This window comes from Spermophilus citellus, assembly GCF_964194105.1.
Source record: "Spermophilus citellus genome assembly, chromosome: 2".
Taxonomy (NCBI): Eukaryota; Metazoa; Chordata; class Mammalia; order Rodentia; family Sciuridae; genus Spermophilus; species Spermophilus citellus.
In genome coordinates this window covers 197751487-197774725 of record NC_138183.1, presented here as the reverse complement: position 1 = coordinate 197774725, position 23239 = coordinate 197751487, and the positions used below count along the sequence as shown (strand labels likewise).

At 39.7% G+C, this 23239-nt stretch overlaps 2 protein-coding genes across 2 annotated transcripts; both read left to right on the top strand.

The window, feature by feature from the left end:
- Nucleotides 1-4003: 4003 nt before the first annotated feature.
- On the top strand, nt 4004-5075 carry LOC308642026 (olfactory receptor 52H1; the record flags this gene model as incomplete). The annotated part of the gene is made up of 1 exon (XM_081280627.1): nt 4004-5075. Exon 1 carries the CDS (start codon nt 4128-4130, stop codon nt 5073-5075), a length of 948 nt encoding a protein of 315 aa, XP_081136753.1. The 5' UTR covers nt 4004-4127.
- Nucleotides 5076-17474: 12399 nt separating this feature from the next.
- On the top strand, nt 17475-18563 carry LOC308641745 (olfactory receptor 52D1-like; the record flags this gene model as incomplete). The annotated part of the gene is made up of 1 exon (XM_081280356.1): nt 17475-18563. One exon carries the CDS (start codon nt 17475-17477, stop codon nt 18561-18563), a length of 1089 nt encoding a protein of 362 aa, XP_081136482.1.
- Between the last annotated feature and the right edge of the window lie 4676 nt (nt 18564-23239).

Here is a 23239-nt window from a genome sequence, read left to right as displayed (position 1 = left end):
TGGCCTATCGATCTATATTATGAGTTTGCCACTCTGCATTTGCCTCTAGATATTTTCACATACATGACCTTAATCTGTAATTTCTATGCAATATTCAATCTTGAGGAGTAGGTACTAATATTACTACTAATAGTGTTGCCTTTACATGGAGATTAAGTAACTTGTCAAGGTACTTTCTCTGGTGAGGACATGAACTTGATAATAGTTAAGCACATACATATATGACCTTCCACCCACATGCATATCAATTTACATACAAAGGCAAGTGCAAAATAAATAAAGAAAAAGCATCTTGCACCTTGAAGCAGTGGTGTGGGTTAATAGAACTTCTTCATTTTCTTCCCTTGAGGGTGAGAAGATAGGGAACCTGCACCCTCTGGGTTTTGATGATCTCTTTCCCTGATTGAGCAGTGATCAGAGAAAATAAATGCGGGAGGAAGCAACCTTTCCACCAGTTCCTTCCCTTCCACTCATTTCCTTGGTTGGCTTATTTGCCCTTGAAGATTTTCTGTGAGTCTGCACCATATTTTTCTTCTTTCCCTTTGGCCTAATCCTCAATATTAGGTGAGTATTGGCTGTTTAAGTGGGTTTGACTGGAACTTGGATTTGGAGAGAAAGAATGAGTGAATGAAAAGCTCAACCCTCCATTTCTTTGCAGCTGTGGACTGGGAACTACAACTTTCTTCCCTGAGTAATTCCCAGTTATAAACTAAGTTCATGGTCTGCAATCCTTGTATTTATGCTCTATCAAATGGGCATCAAAATACTAGAGTGGATGGACAGTTAAACAACTGTCCATTACTGTTTGGACAGTTACACAACTGTATTAAGTATGACCATGGTTAGTGTTGTTCAGAATTTTTCTGTGTCAGGCACGAGACAAGGACCCATAACTATAACTTAAAATGTAGAATTGAGTGTGTTAGTTTGTATGTGTGTGTTCCCAGGGATACTCTTGTTAGTTTTCCTGCATTGTTTCTGTTTTCTTCTTCATGTGTTCTCACTGCTCATGACAATACTAACAATGTGAAACACAATCTAATAAGGGGAAGTGAACTTGTTGCATGTTTACTATGTTCCAGGCACTGCACTAAAGACTATTTTCTTGTGTGTCTCTTTTTGTCATAATAATAACTGCAAAAAGTAGATATATTAGTTTATTTTAAAAAGCAAGGAACACAAGGATCATGTGGTTCAAACAACTTGCTAAATTCACTTGGCTAGTAGGTTGTGGAATAAGATTAAATTAAATTGTGCAACACAGCTGGCTCCAGAGCACATACTCTGCACCAATATTTTACCAGGACATTGTAGACACCCACATGTGTGTCTCTCATAGTACTCTAATCCTACCCAATAAAGCTAACACCAATTCCTTTATATTATCAAACCCATGGTTCACATCTAAATTTTCCTTCTTTTTAAGTTCCACATATAAGAGAGATCATGCAGTATTGGTCTTTTTGTGCTCGTCTTATTTAATTTAGCATAATGTTACCCAGTTTCATCCATGTTGTTACAAATGATAGAATTTGTTCATTCAGGAAAAATGAGCTTTAGTGATCTGTGGAGAGAATTGTCACTATAATAAACAATAGTGCATTGGGTATTTCAAAGTAACTGAAAGAACAGATTCAAAATTTTTCAGCACAATAAAAAATGTGAGTATGTGAGGTAATAGATTTGTTTATTAGTCTAACAATCATTTTACATTGTAAGCACATATAAAACATATTTCCCCATTAAATATGCATGTAATTATTAATTTTCAATTAAAAATGAAACAACTTATCTGTTATTAATTACATTCTATACCTAGTTTATTTAAAAAGAATCCAATCAAGAATCACATTGCATTTGGTTGTTTAGTTTTTTACATTATTTGTCAGAAATGTGCTCTTCCTATCTGACTCCTCTGACCTGTTAATTGCATTGACTTGTTGGAAAAACAACAAAACCCAGCAAACTGTCTTGGATTGCTGCATACTGTGGATTTGTCTGATTGTAGAATGACAAGCCTGGTAATTAACTTTCTATCTGTGTGTCCATGTGTGCTTGTGAATGCTTTTATGAACATCTCTTATATTTGAGTTGATGAAAATATAAAAAACTAGAGAAGACCTTTTCCGAGTATGTACGCCTAAGGGATGACCTTAGACAATCTTGGACAGCTGTGATTCAAGGCATATGTTTGAATGCTGATGTCATGTGTTGTTCAAGTATGTGAGAAATGTGAAAAGTGGGATTTCAGCATTAAGACTGAACAATCTAGGCAAGTATGTAGTATAAATAGGTGAACTCTAGCCCCTGGAGATGGGAGTCACAATGAAGTTGACTCAATAAGAGAGATAAAGGCAAATAATCCAGAGAACAGGGATCCCCAGCAGATGGGGGCTGGACTACGACCCACACTCCAAACTCTGAATTGTGTTCTCAGAACCTAGAATTTAGGAATTGTGAAGATACTGTAGAGAAGGTCTGGGTTGCTTTAAGAAAGATGCTTTTACTTACATATGAGGAATGATCAGAAACGGAGAAATAAAGACAGAGAGAGAGAAAGAGAGAGAGAGAGAGGGAGAGAATATTCCATTTCTTCTTTGTCTAAAGCAGAAGAGTGGGTAATCTAAGCCTTGGTCTGGGGGATAGAAGGAGGTAAAAAGTGGAGAGAGGGATAAGCTGAACCTAAGTTTTGGCCTTGCCAGATTAGGAACATGAAGCACACAACTATCACAAGCCTCTTAGTGCTGATCTTAGTGCTGGTCTTGGGAGTCCCTGGCACTGTTGCGCACTTGGTGACCTTTAGAGTATAAGTAGACTTTCCAGGTAAAGGCAAAGGGCAGGGGAGGCATTATTAGAGAAGGAAGAAGATATAGAACCTAATCTTTAAAAGATAATTTCAAGGACTGGGGATATTTCTTGGTTGGTAGAGTGCTTGCCTTGAATGCACAATGCCCTGGGTTCAATCCCTAGCACAATGATGATAATAATAATAATAATAATAATAATAATAATAATAATTAATAATTCCAGAGGAATGTTCTCTGGGATGTACAAAGCAGAGCAGGTGGCAGTGCAAAAATCCATGAAATAATTTGTTTAGTCTCTTTGGGGTGTGTGTGTGTGTGCGAGTGCGAGTGTGTGTGTGTGTGTGTGTGTGTGTGTGTGGACGTGGAGTTCATAACTGAAAGAGTAAATGTGAGTGAATGTATGATGATAAAATGTATGAGATCGTGTGAGTATGGTTTGGGGTATGTCTGAGAATGTGAGTGTTGAGTGTCTGTGTGTGATTGAGAGAGCATGTGTCTTGGGGCTATAAGTCTCATACAGAATTTGTGTTCACAATGAAACAATCCTTCTTATGACTGACGGTGTTACTAAATCTAAGGTCTTGTGCAGTGTACAGTGTGTCGGTAAATCTTTTTTTTTTCTTTTCTCCTCCTCCCCTTCTTCTGCCTTCTTTATTTTTTGTTTTATTTTGTATAGAAAAGGCTCCTGAGCTTCAGCTATAAGAGAGAATTTTTCAACTTAAATGTGAGTCACACATGTTAACCAGCATAGTGTCAGAGTGCAGCTAGTGTTTACTGAACTGAATTTGATTACTGCTTGTCAATAAAGGGTGTTAACTTCACAAATCTAAGAACTACAGTCATCAGGTAGCAAGTAGCTGTTTTAGGGCAGAGATCATTGTGCTACAATGATATAGCAAGAAGACCTTAACCAATGGTGCCCATAAAGTGACACAGACTGCAATCTACTAGCCCCAAAAAACCTATGTCCTCTAACTTGTTAACTTGTATCCAAGACAATGTGTAATGAAAAGAGTATACAAGTCTAGAGGGATTTTTGGAAAAATTTATGCAAACTTGGGTGCTGAAAAGAAGGGATATTCTCTTTAGAAAGAATAAACATACATCTTCAATTGTCTGGGACAATCCTGGTTTATGCATGTTGCTGCCGTCATTATTAATGTTAACCTTTTTTCACTTCAGAGAGGTTCCTTTGCATGATAGATTACATGGTCACTCTAATTTCAGGAGTCAATAATGATTGTTTGGAAGTAAGAGTGACTAACTCTCCTTTATCATCCCCTGGCCTCAGGACTGAGATTTGTGCCATCCTCGTCTGCCATGATCATTTTCAACTTGAGCAGTTATAACCCAGGACCCTTCATTTTGGTGGGGATCCCAGGCCTGGAGCAATTCCATGTGTGGATTGGAATTCCTTTCTGTATGATCTACATTGTAGCTGTAATGGGAAACTGTATCCTTCTCTATCTCATCACTGTGGAACGCAGCCTTCATGAACCCATGTTCTTCTTTCTCTCCATGCTGGCCATGACTGATCTTATCCTGTCCACAGCAGGTGTGCCCAAAACACTCAGCATCTTTTGGCTGGGAGCTCAAGAAATCACATTTCCAGGGTGCCTGACACAGATGTTCTTCCTCCACTATAGCTTTGTCCTGGATTCAGCTATCCTGATGGCCATGGCATTTGATCGTTATGTGGCCATCTGTTCCCCTTTGAGATACACCACTATCTTGACTCCCAAGACCATCATCAAGATTGTTGTGGTCATCTCCTTTCGGAGCTTCTGCATCATCCTGCCAGATGTATTCTTGCTGACCCGCCTACCTTTCTGCAGGACACGCATCATACCCCACACATACTGTGAGCACATAGGTGTTGCCCGGCTTGCTTGTGCTGATATCTCCATCAACATCTGGTATGGCTTTTGTGTTCCCATCATGACCGTCATCTCAGATGTGATCCTAATTGCTGTCTCCTACTCCCTGATCCTCTGTGCTGTTTTTCGCCTCCCCTCCCAAGATGCACGCCAGAAGGCCCTTGGCACCTGTGGGTCCCATGTCTGTGTCATCCTCATGTTCTATACACCTGCCTTTTTCTCAATCCTTGCCCATCGTTTTGGACACAATGTTTCTCTCACATTTCACATCATGTTTGCCAACCTCTACATTGTTGTCCCACCTGCACTCAACCCCATTGTCTATGGAGTGAAGACCAAGCAGATCAGAGATAAGGTCATACATTTGTTTTCCACTAAAAGCACAGAATGATGTTGCACCAGGCAGTGAAACATCACCTTTGCCAGGATAAGTGAATACTTTATATAAATGTAGTAAGAATAAAAAGCAAATGCTATTTAAAATCAGGACTGCTTGTAGCTGTTTTGTATACCATGACACATGTGAGAACGTCCTATGCATAAAAAAAAAAAAAAAAAAAAAAACTTTGATGACCTAATTACCTAGGTAACAGAATTGTACAGGACATGATCAGGAAGGAGGTGAAAACAGAGTTGAGTTACTGTAAATGAAAAAGGCAATAAAAAATTGGAAATTGAGATTTGCAGTGATAATGATTGAGAAATGGGTTAAAGCAGACACTGAAGAAGACAAAAAGCAGAAAGATCAGTGAGAAAGTTCTCATTTAAGAGATTCGCAGAAGGATACTTAGGACATTTATGATAATATTTTAACTATTGTGTATTTTGTGCTTCACTGTAATACCCTTTTCATCTCACTCCACCACCTTCCCCACAAAGCCCTTCAGCCGGAGTCTGCTATTAATGAGTTCTATCAGCAGCACTGTCCAGGGAATGAGGTAAATAGCATACATATGAATGCCAGGGCCCGGGAGGTGGTGTTGGCAGAGGAGAGGAGCTTCCAGGTGCGAAGGCACATTGAAAAAGGTGAATTGTTGAACTAGCGCCAGGAGAGCACAGCCCCTGAAAATAGCTAGAGATCTGAAGAAAGGGTTGGACTTCCCCAGTCCATAGACCTTAACCCAGTTCTAGACACTAAAGGAAAAATTTAACCTTGCTGTTTGAAGGGTTTTGTAGAGATTTATTTTATAGACTGTGGGTGAAAGAAAAAAATCAACTATGAGAGGCAGTTTAATTTTGAGGAGGGAGACTGATGAAGGGGACCGAACCATACAGTAATATTTTTAGTAAGCTGCATTCAAATTCCTCAGAAATTATAGTTTAGAAAATGCTATTTGTTGTGATCAAAAGGGATCTGAGGAGCATACTCAAAGACCATTAGGCAATGTAGAGTTGACTGATCCCTCCCCTAAGGATCTGGGCTCTAAGAGGTTGCTCTAGGGCATCTTGAGGCTCATGGGTATGGGGAGGTGTTTCTTATCTTCTTTCTCTACACCACAGCAGAAGATCCTCCATTATCTAGTTTTTAGATTATCTGCCATCATCGAGTGCTTAGTTAAGAATCTATTTGAAAAATAGAATTTTTGCAATAAATCTTGTTTTGAAAATCATCCATTTTGTTAGGAAATATTTGTCAGTGCCTACTTTGGTCTAGCTATTACTCTAAGCATAAAGGATTTGGAGGGTTGACAATGCAAAGGATGCTCTGCTTTGCTTCCTCGGAACTTATATTCTAGGGACAGTGACAACTAAGCAAGAAAACAAAATAAAAAAATCATTGCTTTAAAATAAGGACAAAAAAATGTAAAGTAAAGCTGAACATGGGCAAGGAGAACAATGGTAGAGAAGAGAGCAAATACAGTCACTCTGGACTGGAAATGGCTTGACATGAATTGAGGACATAAACAAGGTCATAGCCCAGTGAGCTTGGGGAGGGTACAGGAGAGGAGTGAGGAAGAAGAACAGGACTACACCTGTTGGAACTGGCATTATCCAAACCTTGTTCTCACAAGAGAACACCTAGGCACACGGAGACTTTTCCAAGGCACACAGCAAGAAAGTTATTAATGTAAAACTAGGATAAATTCTTCTATCTCCTCTTTCGGTGATAATCCCAATGAATATCCATAAACCTCATGCTTATGGAAATAGACTTCAAAGGAAAGAAAAAAAATTTACAAATATCACAACCTGTTTTTTTTCTTTAAATTGTTGCTTTTAGTTGTAGTTGGACACAATGCCTTTATTTTATTTATTTATTTTGATGTGGTGGTGAGGATAGAACCCACTTGCCCTAGTCAGGCGTTCTACCACTAAACCACAACCCCAGCCCCCCACATGTTGTTGTCATAAAGTGTAGTTATCTTTTTAAAATTCAGTTTTTGAAGTTATTTTTAATTTTAATTGTGAAATAATTGTGTGTACATATATATATGTGTATACATATATAATAAAATAAAATATTGTATTATTATGCATGCACGCATTGTGGAATGATTAAATCAGGATTCACATGCTTATCTTTTCTTTGTGATAGGAACATTTAAAATCTATTCTTTCAGCAGTTATGAAGTATACAATAGCTTATTATTAACCATAGTCACCATGCTGTGTGATAAATCACCAGAACTTATTTCTCCCGTGGAACTAAAACTTTGTACCCTTTGTGTAACATCTCCTCTTTCCCTGCCACTTGCTGCTCCAGCCTCTGGTAACCACCATTCCACTCTACTTCTATGTGATTTCTGGCTATCCTAAATTAGGCCACATCAGACTGTGTGAGGATTCTGTGCCAGCTTGCTAAAAATGTTCACAGTTACTAGAATATTTTCTAGTGTTCTCTTATTCTTTTCTGGTAATTTCCACCTTGCTGAGAACATGGATTAGCTAAGAGCTGCTTTTTCTTTAAAGCTTATATAAATAATAGATTCTGATCTGAGATAATTTGAAAGTATACACTCTATTCATCTCAGGAAGATCTCAAACACAAGATTATTCATCAACATGCATGAATAATGGATGAAAGAATAATGGGCTAAAATCAAACCAAATCAAAACAAAGAAACCATTGCCCATACCAGCTTTATTTCCTCCTCCCATTTTTTTATGTCTTGCCCAATTGTTTGCTATCATTTTCCTACTCTTCTTCCCAGGACCATTCATGTTTCTGTATCTATATGGCCTCTTTGCTGGTACTTTCTATATATTTTATTTTTTTATTTTTTAATTTTTTTAATATTTATTTTTTAGTTTTCGGTGGACACAACATCTTTTTTTGTATGTGGTGCTGAGGATCGAACCCAGGCCGCACGCATGCCAGGCAAGCGCACTACCACTTGAGCCACATCCCCAGCCCATATATATTTTAATTTGTGTTTTTTCATGGTACTGGGGATGGAACCTAAGGCCTTGTGCATGCTAGCCAAATCACTGAGCCATGCCCTCAGCCCTTAGTTCTTAGTCTTAATATTTCATTTTCTTAATAATTTTAGTGTTTGCTTTGTATCTCCAGGTTCACTAGTAAATGGAAAACGTAGATGATTGTATTTTTCAAATTATAAGATGTTTTTCTAATATTAGCTGCTATGTCATTATCTATAATAATTACTACTCCATTTTTACCTTAATTCCACCATGTTTAAAACTAAACATATCATTTTTTTTTTCATTTAAAATCCTTCTCCTCTTTACTGTTCATGGGAGGAGAAAGCTGATAGGCCTATCCTCTTCTTCCTGCTCCAAGTTCAGACTCATGATTACTTGTCATGGCTTTTCTGTGGAGGTTGGTTGCTGATCTCCTGGTCATCATCAGATCACAAATGAAATAACAATAAGTGAAATGAGAATAATTATACAAGCACTAGCAGGTAACTTTCCTATACACAAATTGTCTAATCCTATATGTATTTTCTTTGTGCAAATTTTTCTTATAATAGAGACTATACCAACGGGGAATTTTGACTTGTTTTATCTTCCCATGCTCAGAACTTTGTATAGTTTTCTACAAATAATGGGGATCAGCAAATGTGTCCCTCCCACTCTTTATTCCAGATTTTCTACATTAACCACATTTTGGGTCTTTGTTATTTCATTTTTGTCACCTTTGGGATTTTATTTCTACTCATCTTGTTACCCTGTCCCATTGTTCTAGCTTAAACCAGATACTTCCAATTTATACCTAGACCAAATATTGCATATATGCTCTATGTCCTAATCAATGTCAACTAGATGTAGTTTCTGTGTTCAGAAGAATGATTTGGCTTATTTTAAATGAGTAATAGAAAAGATTTATAGTGTTTACCTTATAATAAAGGAGGCAGTTGATGATTTTTATGTCTTGTGTCTACATTTTGAACCTAGATTATTAGAATAAATCTACAGATAATTTTTCTGTCATAATTTCAGTCCAACAATATTCATAAAGTATTTATTTATTGCATGAAAGAAAATATGTGCAAGCTGAGTAGATAAATGGAGCCAGTGAACACTCTCCTTGCAGCTAAGAAGCTTATAACTTAGTGAGATGAGTAAACAGCATCTGCTGATAACCTACCTAGGTAATATCACTTTTCATACTGCAATGATTGGAGATTGGATGTTAGGGAAGCAAAAAGGAAGCATACTCTATTTCTTGGAGTCAAGGAATCCTTTCTGGAAGATCCCATTTCTATGATGCATCTTGAAGAATACAAAGAAGTTGAGCCTCAAAATAAAGCAGATGGGACCTGACAGCCAGAAGGAATTGCCTGAGCTCTGGTGGAAAGCCATGTACTTTAGAGATCTGCCCATCATGGGTAATGGAAGCATTGTCCCTATCAATAATGGCATTGCTTGAGGGGTTGAGCGGTCAGAAATGTGGTGCTCATAAGCAAAGTTCTTAGTGAATATTGGCAACTGAGCAGAAGATCAGCAGAAGAGGTTTGTAAAACATCCTGTAGTTTAATGGCATCATTGGTATATGAAGGTTAATGATTAAACTCTCATCTTTTTTTGTTCTCTCTTTCAATTAGTTTGTTCATATGTTTCGTTTGGTTAGATTTTGCTTTGCTATTATTAAGAATTGGGATCCTGTCTCACAAAGATCTATGGATAGTGATGAAAGAAATGATTTTTTAAAAAAATTCTATCATTTTGAGGACTTTTAAGAAATATTTTATCCAAAAAGAGTCAATAAATTCCATATTTTCATTATTTACCCTCAATGTTTCTTAGTGGCCAGTTCCAACAATTTATTTTGTATATTTTTAGTTAACTTTAATTGACTTTAATGAAATAGATTCCAAATTCTTAAATTTCCTGTTTTTTTCTTTTTGATGAAAAATAAAAACAAAACATTCTACTAAATTGGTAGGTTGTTCAGTGATAACTTTTTTTTGCAGATATGCAATATATAACATATCAGTTATTTTATTGAAAATTAATAGAGTATTTTTGTCAATCTAAAAAGCAAGATGCAAGCTCATTTGGCACATTATCTAAATATTGATATATGTGGTACTCCATCAAAAGATGCATCTAGGCTTTTAATATGGGGTTTTCATTGTTTTACTCATCAATTTTTGTTTAACTATTGTTATTTTATAAAATATGTCAGATTATTTTGTAGAACTTCTTATATTTCAAACTTCTAACTTCTATATTTTCCTCTAAAACAATCCTGTTGAACATGTTATATGACAGTAGTAAAAAAATTAAGAATCTCAAAAGTAGCCAAATAATAAAATCCAGCTATCCAAGTTACATTCTTAAAATTTGGGGCCAGTTTTCTTACAAACACTAAAAATTCAGTTCACAGGTTTAACTTCTCAGTAGTAATCTTCCCTTCAACAACCAACATTCCTTATCAGATACTAACTTTTTTTTTATAATCAGTTTCCATGTTATCACACAATAAAGGGAATAATCTTGAAATTAACACATAAAGCTTTATATGATTCCCCACTTTGGTTATAGCATTAAATACATTATTAAGTTTCGTTGACTTATTTTTTTATATTAGAGTTTTTTATTACATTCTGGTGCAAATTCTTCAATTTTGCTAGTTAACCAGTGAAGAATATTTACCTGTGCCTGTCATTGTTCCATCAGAACAAATAACCCTATCAAATTTAAATATTACATTTGTTGACAGTGCATAATTCCTAATTTTTTCCTAATTTTACATATGGCTTGGCAAGTGAGTTGAAAAACTAACTTCTCCTTTTTTTTTTTTTTTGGTACCAGGAATTGAGCCCAGAGGTGCTTAATCACTGAGTCACATCCCCAGCCCCTTTTGATTTAGAGAGAGGATCTCACTGAGTTGCTTAGGGCCCTGCTAAGTTGCTGAGACTGGCTTTGAACTCGAAATCCTCCTGCCTCAGGAGGATTATTAGTGTCTCCTTCATTAGTGTCTTGTTCAAATCACATATGTAATAAAATAATAATTATATTAACAGTATTAACAAATTGCAATGAAAAATGCTTTATGGACTTTATTCGTTCTGTGAGTTTGACTTCCATAGCATGAACTAATTCCTAGATATGTGAAAAAAAGTTATATTGTCATTAGAAGAAAGGCAGCCTAGAAGTAACAATAAGAAGTTGTGCAGTTCTCCCCTACCTGTTTCTTTTCCTCTAGAAGATGTTTTCCACAGTGTCATTTCTAGCAGTAAAATTAGAGGACATTGGCTGAATACATTGTCACATTCACACAGTGAAATAATATTGGCCACTGAAGCTATATTATAGAAAATATTGATTATGTTATTCAATAAAATTCTTAGCAGTTATTGATATCCACTCCTCCCACCCCCGCAAAAAAAAAAAAAGTTGCTCAGGCTGGATTCTTCATTGAGGACCTCAGGACTAAATCAATAGATACACATAGTGGGCTTGCTGCTTATAATCCCTGGGATCTACCGGAATAATTACTTCCCTAGATTATAATGTGTACACACACACACACACACACACACACACACACACACACACACTTCACAAGGATAAGGCCCAACAGGAGAGGGGATTATTGTGCCATTCTGGAATATCAAAACACATGGCCATAATTACATAAGAATATTTACTGTGGCACACCTCTGTAATCCTAGCTTCTTGGGAAGCCAAGTCAAGAGGATCATAAATTTGAGGTCAGCCTCAGCAACTTAGCAAGACCATGCCTCAAAATAAAAAATAAAAATGACTGGGGATGTAGCTCAGTGGTAAAGTGCCCCTGGGTTCAATCTCCAGTACCAAAAAAGAACAGTTTTATTGTTGATAAATTGTGAATTTCTTCTGTGAGTGTATGTGAAAACAGAATTTTACTCAAGCTAGGGACTAAAAACAGATATAAACTGTGGGTTACTCATTTTAAAAGCTATTAAGTTGCTCTAAATGGGAGGGTTGGGAGGTACTGTGTAACTAATGTGTCTATTATTAAGGTACAGAAGTTTTTCTGTGTGGCTGCAGCAGGCACATTGGATAGGCAGCATATCTTTAAGCTGACTCTCCCCAAATTACATGTAATGTTGTGTTAATTCTCCTGCTAATTCTCAGGCACTGGTACTTCTGAACATCTGTGTTGGACTCAGTGTGGAATAAATCCAGGTAGAGGCTGGAGGGTACCTATTCAGGAGTCTCAAACTGTATCTTGGGTAACTATATCAAGGCACTCTTTTGGGTGCATGGTACATTAATTTTTACAACTACTTTTTTTTTCAAACTTGCAATTTTTTATTTGTTCTTTTTAGTTATACATACCAATAAAATATATTTTGGTAGATTATACATTCATAGAATGTAACTTATTCTATTTAGGATTCCTATCTTGTGGTTGTACATGATGTGGAGCTACCCTGATTGTGTATTCAAATATAAGGCCAAGAAAGTTATGAATGATTAATTCTACTGTCTTTCCTATTCCCCTCTCCTTTCCCTTTCCTCCATTTTCTTTTGTCTAACCCAATGGTTTTATTCCCTTCCCCAACCTCCCTTGTTTTGGTTTACAACTACTTTTTTTGGGAAGATAAACTAATCTTCATTGTACAGAGAAAACTAAGCTCCCAAGGATTAAGGAGAATACCTAAGGCTACATAGTAGTGAATCTTTATTCAAAAGGCTTGCCTCTTTTCACCAAGGGTCTTTGACTTCTTATAGGGTTAAGAGGTGGAAACAATATTAAAGAATGGTAGCTGTCAGTTTTCAGATGGTAACTGGGTTTGTCATTTGGTGTAGAGCAAAGCCAGTCTCTGTCTGCTTTTGCTGCTACACTATCCAGTGGTTCTGCAGAGACCTCCCTGTCTGGTATCTACCTTTCTCCAGGCCCTGAGCATGCCAGGCACATAAAGCTGGGCCTCAGGAAAGCCCACAGAGATAATTTTGGATTTCTGCTCAGTTCTCCTTTACAGTTCAGCTGAGACTAGTTAGGTTCTTAGTCCAGTAGGTGCTCAGTCCTTGGAGGGGCTCAGGTCCATGATCCTTAAGGTACTCACAAAAGAAGCCCATAAATTCCATTTTTCCATACCTGCTTTCTCCCAAGCTTGCCACAGGAGCTACTTTGGAGTCTCCTAGGTCCCAGGTGTACAACTAGCTCAATGTTTAAGCTCGAGGAGCAAGGTCTGGAGAAGGATTGGTTGCAGAGAGACAGCATGCTCACTCCTCATCTTTAATCCCACCTCTACAGCATAGAAGTGGGATGTCCTTGTCACATTGGTAGTAGTAATTCCTTCACAAATATCAGTCACACCCCAGACACAGTTTGGGGACTCCTGAAAAAGTGTCTCCTAACCCCTACCTGGGTTTACTCCACACTGAGCCCAACACAGGTGGTCAAAAATGCCAGTACTGGTTGGGCACGGTGGCGCATCCCAACGGCTCCGGAGGCCAAGACAGGAGGATTGTGAGTTCAAAGCCAGGCTCAGCAACAGTGAGGTACTAAGCAACTCTGTGAGACCCTGTCTCTAAGTAAAATACAAAACAGGGCTGGGGGTGGGGCTCAGTGGTTGAGTGCACCGAGTTCAATCCCCAATACTAAAAAAAGCAAAAAACAAACCAAATAAGTGCCAGTACTGGAGAAGATGCTCTCTTTGAATTGATAAAATGAGTTGTTCATACTTTTTTTCAAGGAACAACTAAAGCAGAGAACATTGAATAAAATTCCACTATTGGGTCACCTTGAACACTCTCCTCAGCCTGTCTGAGCTCAGGTTTACATTCACAGTGGAGAGTAGGAGGTGGAAGGCTGATGTGCCATTGCCTGTAAGGACTGAGGCTGAGTCACCTGGCTTCCTTTCTCTGTATCATTGTCTCAGGTTGGAGTGAGGAGGAAATGTGAGGTGTGGAGCCACCACCATATTCCCCATCTTATTTAGAAATAGTCTTATAATCAGTGTAATTCCTCAACTCTATTTGCAAAGGAAATATTTTCTTTAATGCAATCTGATTTAATCAGAATCTTTCATTTTTCCTTTAGTCCCATTTAAAAAAAAATTACATTCAAGATCATTCTACTTCCAAACAAATGTACATCAGTACTCAACTCATATTTTTTTTAAATTTAAGATATATTAAAGGTCTGTTCATCGGATTATGGGTGGATTCAGGGAATAATAAAAATCCAAATTATAACAATAACAACATTTAACATGTGTTGGGCATTTACTGTATTGCAGGCACTATTGAGTCCCACATATTACTTTAATATGTCATTTTGTTTAATTCTTGAAATTTTCCATGTAAAGTAGATGCATTTATTAGTATCCCCAGTTTAGATATGAGAAAACTTTTGCCCAGAGAATTTGGGGATTATATCCAAAGTCACACAGCTTTTATGTGGCAGAGCTAGGATTTGAGCCTAGATAATCTGGCTTTAGATTCTACTATGGATTTTATAACTGTGCTAAAATAAGAATAAACAAGAACAAAAAAATATAGCTTCATGCTGTTTTCATCAGTACCCTACCTATTCTGAAATCAAGGTGAGACTATGTCTTCTGACTAAATCATGGTTCCAAGTGATTAATTGATACATCCCAAATTCATTTTACGCATTCTTTTTCTGTTCCTTCTTTTCTCCTAGTGTAACTAGCTGCATTTACTATATGTTCTTTGATGTTCTACTCTAACCTGGAGGGAATACCTTTTCCCTCAAGCCTTCTAGACAGGACTCAGTATATGAGCCACTCTGAGTAGAATGTCTCCAAGGAGAAAAACTCATTCTGCGAAGGATAAACTGGAGAAAGGTAAGATAGATGGTGACCTCACTGTGTGCTCTGGCCTTGAACCCTGTGGGGAAGAGGTAACAGATGGTCAGGGACAAGTCTCAGTCTGCATGGGCTCTTAGAGGTCTGTCTACCGTCAATGCTCCAAGGACCGAGGCTGGTAAAAAGGAGTTCATGTGTGAGCAGAGTTAGAACAAAAAGACACCCTTAGAGTAGGAATGGAAACCCAGAGGCATATGGCAATTTAGTGTCTGTGTGAGTGGCACAAGCATCTGCTTCTGAAGAAGAAAGATGCTGTCACATGAGGACGGAGGCAAAGAACCTGGGAGAAAGAACAGTCCTGGACTGGAATTCAAGAAATCTTGTTCTTGGTCATAGCTCTATGTGACTCTGTCTTTTTTGTGCATGGGTTTTTTGACCCTGGGAAGAAGCACAAGATAACATAACACATCTGTAGCAACATTACCATGATGGAGAAGATCCAAGACCCTGAGCCACAGCCCACAGCCAGTCCTGTGCCCTGCAGCTCAGAGAGAGTGGAGATGCCTCTTTACTTCTCCTGCAACATGCCCCTGTCTGAACTGTGACTTGCAGAGGATGCTGGGCTGGTAAGGTCTGGACACAGTGAGGGGGTAGGAGGCAGGAGAACAGAGCAGGCAGGTAGAAGATGAGGAGGATGCAGCTGTGCCTGCAGAGAACCAGATAGGGAGCAGAGTGGAGGCTGGAGGGTGTGAGGAGGGTCCCCCCCCCCCCTTCCCTCTCCCCACTTCCCTCAGGCTATGGGAGGAAATTTAAAGAAATGTATGCTACAGACATGGAGGAACTAGGGTAATCATCTGTGGAATTTTGCCAATGGGAAGTGTGCTAGTAGATCCACAACCTAGGTATAGGGCTTTCTTAAGAGGCCCTTGTTTGGGTGCAGGTTGTGCTTGCCCTGTGATTTTGGAAGAGGCATTCCCAGCTGCTGAGGGAGTTGATTCCTCTTTCACTTTTAAAGACTGGGCCTGCCCTGTGGTAGGCTGGGCCATGGCAGGATATTTCCAGGGTCTAGAGAGGACAGAAGGGCCCTGTCTTGAGCAAGTCAGGGCCAGGGCCCCTGACTGGACAAAGCCTCACCCTTTGTAAGGAACCTCAGGTACCTAAACCAATATGACTCCCCCATGGGAAGTCTAGTCTGCTTGGAGGTGTCTCTGCAGGAGTCAGGGTGTGGGGATGTGGATGCGGCACAGGAAGCAGTGCTGCAGGGCGGGCTCTGAGGGGAGCTTAGTTCCTCACCCATTCTCTGCTCACCTGCCCCAGGTTCCTCAGTCTCAAGAAATTCAAAGACAAATCTGTGGTCCTCAGATAGAGCATGGAAACCCCATCTTACCTCAGATCCTTCTCCAGCCTGTTTTATTTATCCACTTAAACCAGGTCAGTAAAGTCTGCCCTCCCTCCCACAATCACATTTTAACCTGACCGCCAATGGCACTGTCACTGTGGCATCTGATCTCTGTCCCTTCCTCTGCAGCCCAGACTTGATACTCTGTATCCTTGGTGGGCATCAAATTTTCCCAGGCTTATTTTTGTAGAACCAGAAGTATCTTCCCATGGGCAAAGAGCAGAGGAAAAGGGAGCCATGAAACTGAGTCAGAGGGTGGATGTCTATATTGGTCAAAGAAGGGATTAAGTTTCATGAAGCAGGTACCTACAGCTAGAGGGAGGGGTGTCATGGGCAACTGGAAAATGTCGTGGACAAACTGGGAGGGACATAATGTTTGGGAGAGTGGTTTCTGAGCTAAAACAAACAAATAACAAACACACAAAACCTTCCAAAAATGGATCATGGAATCATGAAACAAGAGTTTTGTCTGAGCATCTGTCAGTGAATGGATTGAAAAATAGCCATAGCTTATTTCCTTCCCCCTGACTTACATGTCCCTTAGGGTGCAGGGAACACAGGTGCTGTGCTACCATTGCATGGATTAGACTTAGATAACATGAATGACTTCCCATGTGTCTAGGTTGATGTGGGGACATTTCATCCTGAAAAAAGGACTTTCATAAGATAGTCTCCCCTGTGAGGCCATGACAAAATGTTTCCAGGACTAGAGGAGCCAGTATGGCCCTGTGGTAAGCAGGGCAGGGCCAGGCCCCATGACTAGGTAAAACCTCACACTTCAGAAGGAAGCTCAGGTTCCTAAACCAATAAGACTCTCTGGTGGGAAAGTCTAGTCTGTGCTTGGATGTGCCTCATCTCTGCAGGAGTCAGGATGTGGGGATGTGAGTGAGGCAGGATGTTTAGTCAGACGAGGTTTGGCTCAAATCCTAGCTCTCTTATTTTCTACCTGTGTGACTGGGAGTATGTCAACATCTCAGAATCCAAATTCTTTCATGAATCATACAAGAATGTTAGCAAACCCACAAAATTGCTAGGAAATCGTTGTTCAGTGTATGACAAATCCCACAACAGTGCCTGATTTGGAGTTCAGAAAATGCTACAGCATCTTAATCCCTCATCCTTGCCCCTACCTCACTATAATCTCAGTAACACTGGCAATTGCCTCTCACATGCCCCATTTGTGCCCTGCAGGTACAGAGCCTGATGAAACCAGGAAATGGAGCTGGATCCTGCCCTGCCTGCTGTCAATCAGACTGTGCTAGTCTCTGCCCCTGGACCCTTTGTCCTGCTGGGCGTGCCGGGACTGGAGGCCTTGCATGCATGGCTGTCTGTGCCTGTGTGCCTGCTGTATATGGCAGCTTTGGTAGGGAATGCCCTTCTACTGGGACTGGTGGCAGTGGACAAGGCACTCCGGGCTCCCATGTACCAACTGCTGGGGCTTCTGGCAGCTGCTGACTTGATTCTGGCCACATCCACAGTGCCCAAAGCCCTGGCTGTGCTCTGGGGTTTGTCAGGTGAGATCTCCTTTGGGGCCTGTCTAGCTCAGCTCTTTGTTGCCCATGTGGCCTTCATTGCTGAATCCTCAGTGTTGCTGGCCATGGCTGTGGACCGCTATGTGGCCATTTGCCAGCCTCTGCGCTATGGGGCCTTGCTGACCCAGCGTGTGGTAGGCATAGTGGCTATAGCTGCAGTGGCTCGCGGCACCTGTGTCATGGTGCCCCCTGTGGTTCTGCTTCAAAGACTGCCTTACTGTGGGCAGCGGGCCCTGCCTCACACCTACTGTGAGCATATGGGTGTGGCTCGCCTGGCATGTGGTGACACACGCCCCAACATCTGGTATGGCCTGGCCACCACACTGCTCTCCCCGTGCCTGGACCTAGGGCTCATAGGTGCTTCCTATGTCCTTATTCTCCGTGCTGTCTGCCGCCTGCCATCCCATGGTGCCCGCTACAAGGCCCTGGGTACCTGTGGGGCACATGCCAGTGTCATTGTTCTTTTCTACACACCTGCCCTCTTCTCTTTCCTGGCTCACCGTTTTGGCCACCACACAGTGCCTGGCCACATCCACATCCTACTTGCTAATCTCTACGTGGTGGTTCCCCCAGCCCTTAACCCTGTAGTCTATGGAGTACGGACCCAGCAGATTGCTCAGAGGCTTAGGCACTTGCTTCAGCTCTTCTGGGCAGGGGCAGTGAGGAAGGTGGACCCCGAGAGAGGGTATCCCCACAGGAATGAAGGTGCTCTCTCAGATGGCCAAACAGTGTATCCTCAGATGGCCAAACAGTGCTACAGGACTCATCTCTGACCAAGGCGTCTCCACCTTCTGCCCCTAGGTGGCCCTTTACTTGTGCCAATCCCATTACCCCATTTTCACCTCCCAGGCATGAGTACACCGGACTAACCTCTGCAGGCTTGGCTCTACCTGAAGTCTACTTCCACTTTTTATGACTCTATTCACCTCCATAGATAGATCCCAAACGTATAGAAGAAGTCAGGCCTGAACTGTGACAGACAAGGAGGCTCAGCCTGTGGTGGAGGATCTTGCCTTTCTCCATTATTCTACCCAAACAGAGCCAGAATAGTGCGAAGCAATTCAAGTGGGGCCTTTGTACAGTGTGTGGAACTAAATGGGAATTCCATGCTTGCTGATGGAATGAAGATGAGAGGGGCTGGAGAAATGGTACAATCTGAATAAAATGGAACACAAAAAACTCACTTGGTTTCTGACCTGATTGCCACCTAGGGCTCTGTATATCTGGGAAGAGAGTAGACACTACTGTGGCTATCTCCCTAAGCTGTCTCCCATCTTTGATCAGAGACTGAGGCTATTCCTGTTTTGTGCCACGGACTAGTTGTAGTTGGTAATAAATGGGAAGATGACTCCGACACCTGATGTCATGCTCCATGCTCTATCTATTCTCCTTCTTTTCCTTCCTACCATCTCTTCCTCCATAAGGTGCCACAGATATAGTCACACCTGCCTGGACACTGATGGACAGGTTTCCTACTCTGTACACTTTAGGTTTTCCAACCCACTGTCTGTCTTCCTGGGCTAGAAGAATTGATGGAAAATGAATCTCTGGCCTTGGGCTGGGATTCAGAGGATGAGAATCTGTAAAGCAAGATGGAAATATCTCTCACCAAGGATTTCCAAGAAGAGCCCTGAGTCTGTCTTCCTGTGGTCTTATATTCACCTAAGCTTTTCAATTCTTTCCCAGAAAGGGAAGTATGGGATCCATATGCCTTTTTTTTTTCCTACTAATCATATGCCAGGGAGGTAATCTCAAATGATGATGTGAATAAGCAGAGGACATTTGTGCTAAGTGGCTATAGTATCTGAAGTTGGGGTTACTATGAAAAGAAGAGAAGCAACAAATAGCATAGCAGAGCTATAGAAACTATATTCCCCAACAGAAAACAGGGATGAGCTAGGTGCAGTGGCCTGTAATCCTAGTGGCTCAGGAGGTGAGGGAGGAGAATTGCGAGTTCAAAACCACCTTCATCAAATTAGCAAGATCCTAAGCAACTTAGTGAGATCCTGTCTCTAAGTTAAAAAGAAAATTATATATATAAGACTGGTGAGGCACTCTTTACGTCTGGAACCTCTGGAGTAGGCGTTTCTGGCCATTCATAACTCTTAGTTGGTGGGTCTTCGCTTGTCTAATATTGTGCACTATCGAACCAAGGGGGTAACAGCGCCGCTAGGATGAAGCTCGTGAGATTTTTGATGAAATTGAGTCATGAAACTGTAACCACTGAATTGAAGAATGGAACACAGGTCCATGGAACAATTACAGGTGTAGATGTCAGCATGAATACACATCTTAAAGCTGTGAAAATGACCCTGAAGAACAGAGAACCTGTACAGCTGGAAACATTGAGTATTCAGGGAAATAACATTCGATACTTTATTCTGCCAGACAGCTTACCACTGGATACACTACTTGTGGATGTTGAACCTAAGGTGAAATCTAAGAAAAGGGAAGCTGTTGCAGGAAGGGGCCGAGGCCGAGGAAGAGGAAGAGGGGGCCCTAGGTGATAATGTGTCTCTTGATTACTGTTTGAAAGTGATAAATGACTTTGAGATTTTTTTGTACAGGTTTTGTTTGTTTGTCAGTTTTTAATAAACATAAGTGTGAGACAGAGTTGTCTGTTGACTATATCAAATTAAAATTCCAGTTGTTTCCTGTACATTCATGAAATTAACAGTGAAAACTAGGCAATTTCATTTTTAAATGATTAGTCTTTAAATTAGTTTGTTTTTGTGGTGCTAGAGAATCAATCCCAGGGCTTTACACACATTAAATAAGTGCTCTACCACTTAGCTACATCTGCAGCCCCAGTCTTTAATTTTTTTTTAGTCTTTAATTTTTTAACTAAAATTTTTTTCACAGTGTATATACATGGAATATATATCTATATTTAACATGTATTGAATATGCCTTTTATTGTTTTACTCTAATTTTATTGCATGAAGCCTATCTATTGGTCAAATAAGTTATTCATGGCATTTAAGAAAGTCCTTATGAAATGGGGATCTAAAATTATTTTTCCTCTCCTCCGCTGATAGTCATGTAATTCAAAAGTCATTGATTTTGTTGTCATTGGTTTCTTGAGTTAAAATTCCAGCTAATGTTCCTTAGATTTGTGAGCAGTGTTGAATCTGTCAGTGTGGAATGTCAGTATCTTATATAACTCCTTTATCAAGTAGTTTTATAAGGCATCCTTGAAGAACAAAAGGAAAAGTAACTTTTTGATAGTAAAATCTAGTTTTTTTAAGAATTTAAACTTTATTTGTTTTTATGTGGTGCTGAGGATTGAACCCAGTGCCTCACCCATGTTAGGCAAGTGCTCTACCACTGAACTACAGCCCCAGCCCTCTCCAATTGTTAATAAAGATTGTAAATAATTGTTTTAATTGAGTAAACTTAGAGAGAAATATGACTCGGTAGATAACAGTTCCTTGTAAAGCTTACTATGATTTGTTCATATGCTAAGGAAAAAACTTACATTGAGGATGGCAGGGGGCTAAACTTTTTTTATTATTTTTGATATATATCAGGGTTTTAATATTTTAAATAAGGAAATTTTCTACAAAGATATTACTTAACATAGCCACTTTGAACGGTTACATGAATTGAGAGTAAAAGTGAGGTGTTTGTGTGTGTAAGAAGTTGGTATAAAACTTGTGGAAATCTATTTTTTCTCCTCCCATCAAATAAATTCAAATACTTCTTGATTATTCCCATTATTTCCATCTATTGTTTGTCAGTCACTGAGGTTACCATATCATTTTATCATAACTCCAGCTGTGGTCAGATAGCTTTACACAAATTCATGATGATTAAGACCACTGAAACTGGGTATGGAGGCTCATTCCTGGAATGCCAGCTACTCTGGAGGCTGTGCCAGGAGGATTACAAGTTAAAAGCCAGCCTTGACAACTTGTTGAGATCCTGTCTCAAAAAGGGGGCCAAGGTTGTAGCTCAGTCGTAGAGCGCTTCCCTCACGTGTGTGGGGCACTGGTTTTGATCCCCAGTACCAGATAAAAAATAAAGGCATTGTGTCCATCTAAAACTAATATATATATATATATATATATATATATATATATATATATATATATATATGTAGAGAGAGAGCTGAGTGCTAAGTAGTCCCTGTGTTTTCAATGGCCAATACTGCAAAAAAAAAAAAAAAAAAAAAAGGATCTTTTTTTTTTTGTGTGTGTGTGTGGTGCCATAGGTTGAACCCAAGGCCTCATGCATTTGGGGCAAGAGCTATATCTCTGGGCCACATCCCAGCCCTACAATCATATTAATTTCAGTAGTAATAAATATGGTTGACCCTCCATATCCATGGGTTCTATATCTGGGTATTCAATCAACCCAGGATCAAAAATAATTGGAAAGAAATTGTGTCTTTTTTTTTTCTTTGTCATCCCCTAACAGGGTATAGCAACTATTTAGCATTTAAATTTTATTATATATAAGTAGTGAAGAGATGATTTAAAGTATATGAGTGGTTGGGATGAGTAGCTCAGTTGTGGAGCATGTTTCTATCATACATTGGGCCCTGGGTTCAATCCCCAGCACACCAATAAATATAGTATGTCTGCAGGGGATCCTGGAACCAATTCAAGGGACAACTGTATTAACATTGAACCAGTGTGATAAAATAGAACCTTTATTTTTTTTTTGGTAAATTAAACTGGGCTGGATGTGGTGCATGTTTGCAATTCTGATTCTGGAAGCTGAGGCAGAAGGATTGCAAGTTTGAGGGCAGTTTCCACAACTTAGTGAGACCCTGACTCAAAACAAATAAGAGGCTAGGGATGTGGCTCAGTGGTAAAGTACACCTGGATTCAATCCCTGAACCACATACATAAAAAAAAAAAAAAACCTGGGAGAACAAATACCTAGATGTCATTCTTTACCATCTGATCTGGCGGTGCTCCTATTGATTGTATCCAAGCAGATGGCAAGGGAATGGAGAAAAGATTTGAAAGGGTCAAATAAAAAAGACTCTTGCCTTTGTGGAGATTATGGTCTCAAAGGGAAGCATATATTAAATACAAGTTAATAAAAAGTTGGAAACTGACCAAAAAGTATTTTATATTGTACCCACTTAAAAAGTATATCTTGGGCTAGGGTTGTGGCTCAGCAGTAGAGCGCTCGCCAGCATGTGCGATGCCCTGGGTTTGATACTCAGCACCACTTAAAAATAAATAAATAAAGGTATCGTGTCCAACTACAACTAAAAAATAAATAAAAAATTATGTCTTGGCAAAAAAGAAAAAAAAGATTGGTGATGTGGCTCAGTGGTTAAAAGCCTCTGAATATAATCCCCAGTACCATAAAAAATAAAGAAAGAAAAAAGAAAAGAAAACTGGGATGATATACATACACTCTTCATAGGAAATACCTACTTTCATAGGAAATCTGGCATCCCCACTGCACGTCTCAGTGCCAAAGAGGTATT